General features: G+C 44.7%; 1 protein-coding gene across 1 annotated transcript; it reads right to left on the bottom strand.

The window, feature by feature from the left end:
* Positions 1 to 1,184: 1,184 nt before the first annotated feature.
* On the bottom strand, positions 1,185 to 4,895 carry LOC125544046 (glycerophosphocholine acyltransferase 1). Its single transcript, XM_048707584.2, has 8 exons — positions 4,674 to 4,895; positions 4,481 to 4,564; positions 4,105 to 4,162; positions 3,912 to 4,012; positions 2,852 to 2,947; positions 2,666 to 2,759; positions 2,036 to 2,273; positions 1,185 to 1,759 (listed from the first exon to the last, which is right to left on the bottom strand). Exons 1-8 carry the CDS (start codon positions 4,752 to 4,754, stop codon positions 1,399 to 1,401), a joined length of 1,113 nt encoding a protein of 370 aa, XP_048563541.1. The 5' UTR covers positions 4,755 to 4,895; the 3' UTR covers positions 1,185 to 1,398.
* Between the last annotated feature and the right edge of the window lie 217 nt (positions 4,896 to 5,112).

Raw genomic sequence — 5,112 nt, 5'->3', positions numbered from 1 at the left:
CCGCGAGGCTTGCCTTTGCCCGGGGGCGGGAGGGGGGAGGGGGGTCGTCATGCCGGACTGAGGGAGGCGAGGCCGGCGGCGGCGTCGAGGTCGTCGTCCATGGCGGGCGGCGGAAGCGCGCGCGGGCGGGAGGTTTTTTAGGGGAAATGGTGAAGGATGAGCGCGCGCATCCGTCTCGTATCCGCGCCGATGCAAATCCAGCTCAGAAATAAACCGGGAATCGGTCGGCAGGCGGACGCTCGTTCATTTGGGTCAGCGTGTTGGGCCAACTTAAACAAGCCTCCACGAACGAAATGAATCACCTTGTTGAAGTTGCTCTTAAGACATTTTTACCCACGGATGAAAGGGGCCACCCTGTTAAAGTTGCTCTTAAGTCATTTATGGGACAGATGAGGTCACTCTGAAAGCCGTTGTCTGTTGGTTTCCCGTGTCCATAGGAACAAAACATTCGCGCGAGGCTGGCTGTGAGCTGACGGCAGCCAGATATTTTGTAGTCCCGCCATACATGAAACCAAGTCCTTAATTTCTTTTTCTTATCATGAGTAGATCTTTATCTTGAGTGATAGCTTGGTCCTTAAGGGCTTGTTCGGTTAATCCCTTCCACAAGGGGATTGAAGAAGATTGGAGATTGAGGTGGATTTTAACTTATGGGGGATTTAATCCCTCTCAATCCCCTCCAAACCCCTTCAAATCTGAAGGAACCGAACAAGGCCTAAGGAATAAAATGCGGGAATAACACATCAATTCTAGGAATTGAACCCAGATGATCAGGATGCACTGCATAACCATGTCTAACCACTAAGGGCATGTACTATCCATATGCCTTATGACAAAAAGTAATTTGAGGCACCTATATTTATTTTTTCTCCCCAATGCAAGCTATCATTAGTGGGCCTCATTAAAAAATAAAAAATAAAGACTAGTACACATGCATCTCTACTTTCACTCCAACCTTTTCAGCTTTTGTCAGCGGACCACACTTTTTCTCTTCAAGCACCCGCCTTCTCGAGAGGATCCCGCTTCCTTATCCGAATCTACTTTACATCATATCGGATCCTACATGACATGCGAGGCATCACCTTGAGGCTATGCATTGTACATGCCCTAAGCCAAGGCTCTCTTTAAAAGGAAAAAAGAAACTATCTCAGCACACTCAACACACATTGAAAACCCTAGAGACAAAGTTGGCATAAAATGCGCTGATAACATTTGAACCACCACCTTTTGCTATGTCAAACATGTCCACACATCCTAACTAGCGATCCCACCATAAACAGCCCTGAAATGTCTCAAGCCAACAGAACATTCATCGATAGCAACTTTTCTGACAGAAAGAACAAGGTCACACGACAGTACCAGTAACCAGACAATCTAATCTTGCGGCCCAAATCAGTTTCCTCACTGACTTGGCTCCTCGGATGCATGCTGGTGGTTACCTGAGGGATCGTCCATGTGCTCTTTCAAGTTTGCTTGTTCAATGGGCTTCATCTCAAGTCTCTTCTTCTCCTTCTGGACGACTTGTCTGGGCATCACCTCCAGGATGAAGCTTCCACCGTTCCATGTTGCAGCACACACCTTTAGTACTTGGAAGATCCCATGCAGCCGGTATGAAAGGAATATGGGTACAGTGAAAGCCAATGTCGCCACTGTGAACAGTGCCTGAAGCAGTATGTACATCAACGGACGATTCTTGTCACCAAGCAATCCGCTCAGTCTCCACCAGATGTTGTTTGCTTTCTGTGCTTTCTTTGACAGTTCCCTGCAAAAATTGATAAAGATAAATTACTGGGTTCTCTAACATGGGAGAATACGCAAGGGTAAGTAGACACTTAGAGGAAGTAAAGAAGATGGGAGGAACTCAAACTACAATTGGTAACAGGCAAATTATCTGAACCAAGTTTAGTCCTTATGGCTCAGTTTTGGTCCATTTTATAGACTGCATCTCCACCGGTGGTGAATGAGCACCACTGAGCATACATGTTGTTCCACTCATAGGTATTCAGCATACCCCACCAAGAAATACAAAAAGACATACCTGTATGATGTCATGACTTCAGGATCCCTTAACAGCCTTTGCCGGCGCAGCACATTAACTATGAGGAAATACATCAGTTGCCACAAGGTGTAAGCAGCTAGAGGAACAACAAATAGCCATGTCCACAGATAAGATTTGTCCTCCACATATGGCCATGTGACTCTTGCTGCTCTTCCTTCTGGATGCATGGCAGCAAATGTTTGTGGGTTCCACCAACGGATAGTGAACAAAACTATTCCTGTAAAAGCCCTCTTTCAGTCATGTTACACATTTGGCAAGAACTGCTGGATGAATAATAGAGTGGAATCATAACCCTAAAGTCACAGAATCCAGAAGAAACTTCCAGCCGAGAACCCTTATCTAGCTTAAACTCAAGCTCCCCTTGCAGCTTTTTAGTTAAATTGCTCATATCTACTAAAGCTTATACTCAGACTCCCCTCGGCATAACATGACAACAGAGTAGTCATTGTAAGGCTTCCATATATCACATTCGCGTCATACAATTTCAACAAGCACCAAACAAAATATAGTTAAATAGTTTCACTAGACTAAGATGGTGCTTTCCTAAGAAAAGTAAAGTTCCCCATCATCCTACGCATTGATTTGGGCTGTTTAAGTGAGACAACGTACCAGGCAAGAGGTGTATCAGAACACTAACAAGTTTATCGAATGAGCTGAACACCAAGCTGCAACGCCATACAATTAATGCCCAAGCAAGGGGACCCTGCAAAGATTTAATGAAAAAAAACAAATGATTGCACACATATTATAAGCACAAACAAGAAACCAGGCAACCCACAATAATCCTTTTCATACCTCTGCAAATGAGAAGCAAACCATGAAAAGCTTTTCATCCTTTGGATAAAAGAGAATCATAACAAGGAGAAAAGTGTTGGCATAGTAGCAGAAATCCTGCAAATTACATCAATGGTTGTAACCCAGTGATTTATTAGTAATGCACCATAGTATTGTGCCCAATAAAATGCTTGAGAAGTGCAATGCAATCCACTAAAAAAGTATGAAACTCGTGTCATTTGAACAAGGAACAAACAAAAGGTAACACTAAAACTTCAGAATGAAAAAGAACTAGAATGTCAGCTTGGAGCCTTGGACAAAGCATAAGCACAACAGTCATCAAGTAAAGGCGCATTAAAAACATCAGTACTGTATGTTATGAGCAGCACTTGTCTTCCATCCATCCAGAAATATAGGGCCCAATTCGTACTTTGAGATTTACTTTGACTGTCAACAAGATCAATTACTATATGAGATGTTTGTTATAAAATATTATACCACTGGAAGCTCCTTTCAACTATGAATTCAGCGGTATACTTTGTGTGACATACATCACATATAGTATTGAACTTGTTGACACTCAAAGTAAATCTCAAAATACGAAATAGGCCCTACATATCCAGATAGACGGAGTATAAGATAATATGCCTTCCGTAACAAGATACATGATAATATCCAAGTTCACCAATTGCTGGAGGTCGATGAAATCAAGCCAGTGGCAACCATTTTATCTATCTTGTCATAGCTTGCAGTAGTCATTCTCTTTTGCGAGCTATCATCATTCTAAGCTGGTATCCCTAGCACCCCACCTTCGTCGTAAGTTTGGCCGTTTGGAGATTTTGTTTTTTAATTGAAAGCTAGGCTCCTCCCGAGCTTTTAGTCCAAAATAAGTCGGCATAATAGCATATCATAATACGATCCACTCATCATTATTACAGCATATACTGACGTTGGCACTTTATAGCCGTGACAGTTGTGCATGACACTTGAGGTAAGAATGATACTAGGACATTACATCTAAGCAATGAAACCAGCACAGTTAAAATGATGGCCGAAACAAATTTGACTGAAATGGACTCACCAGAAGATAGTAGTGCCACTTCTTGTAGCGGTAGTAAATCCACCTGAGAGGAACAAATATGACATAGAACAGGCAATACACATACGGCACATCCTGTGGTCCTGCAAAACGAAATCAGGGCACTGTAAGATGAACCGACCACAACTTTCAGGAGTAGCATGCAATCCAACAGATGGATTCGGCAATAGCTTACTGGCACCCAAGAGGTAGCAAAATGTCCCAAATCCAAGAACACCCATCAGGTGTGTGACCTGCACATTAAAAGCCAGTACCACCAGGTAAGAGCATTCCCCACATACAGACATTCGAATAGCGTCACAGCCATGTCAGTAGTACATGGCAATAAATGAAGAGATTCATCACCACAGTAATCCATTCCTACCCAAAGTGCCCACAAAACAGTACACAAGGCCCGCGTATCTCTTACAGCACACGTTGAAACATTGCTCAGCACAATCAATGCGCGCCGAATTTAACCGCGAAATGAACAGAGCACGGGCACGCCTAGATTTGGGGAGAGCCAGAAGCACAGAAGATGGAGATTAAGCAGGGGGGATCGGAGAAAAGACCTTGAAGATGAAGCGCTCGTGCTCCTCTGCCTTGGTGGCGATCTTGACGGCCTGCTTCGACAGCATCGCCTTGGCCTGGTCCCTCTGCAATTCAAATAATCCCCCCAGAAAAAAATCAGAAGACGAGTAATCGGGGGAAAAGAGGCACCGGCGCCATAGGGCTGCGGCGGGGCGGGGGAGTAGTAGTACCCACCCTCCGGCGGACGTCCGCGGCCCCGTTGGCGAGCATCGCCGCCGCCGACGCCTCGTCCTCCACCACCTCCGACGACGCCATCCCAGGGAACCTTGGAGAACGCGCGACCAGTTCCTCTTGCGAAGACGAAAGCCTCCTCTTCCCCCTACGCCACCTTTCGTTTCCTTTCCTTCTTTTTATTTCGCTTTCCTTTTGCTTTGTTTATTTATTTATTAATATTATTGTTATCCCTTCTCCCCCGCTCTTGTTCCTCAGCTTTTATACTATCCTCCATTTTCTACTCGTCCTCTGACGTGGATTGCGCTCTGCTACAATCTAATCTTTCTTCGTTTTGTTTTGTTTTGTTTTGTTTTCTTCACGAGTTCCCGTGACGTTTGGTTCGATGCAACGGTTTGGGGTGGAGCGTTGGGTTGGGTAGCATCAGGTTCTGTGGCTGTGC

The sequence above is a fragment of the Triticum urartu genome, chromosome 3A, assembly GCF_056163025.1.
Source record: "Triticum urartu cultivar PI428250 chromosome 3A, HENAU_Tu73, whole genome shotgun sequence".
NCBI lineage: Eukaryota > Viridiplantae > Streptophyta > Magnoliopsida > Poales > Poaceae > Triticum > Triticum urartu.
Note: the sequence above shows the minus strand (reverse complement) of the source record. Positions and strands in the feature narration are given on the sequence as shown.

Bases quoted from the DNA above. Each gene is read 5' to 3' on its own strand.
- LOC125544046 (XM_048707584.2), bottom strand. From the start codon at position 4,754: ATGGCGTCGTCGGAGGTGGTGGAGGACGAGGCGTCGGCGGCGGCGATG. The intron at 2,760-2,851 runs GTATGAAAAGGA...AAATCTTTGCAG, and splicing joins TTTGCTTCTCATTTGCAGAG to GGTCCCCTTGCTTGGGCATT. The intron at 1,760-2,035 runs GTATGTCTTTTT...CAATTTTTGCAG, and splicing joins GAAGTCATGACATCATACAG to GGAACTGTCAAAGAAAGCAC.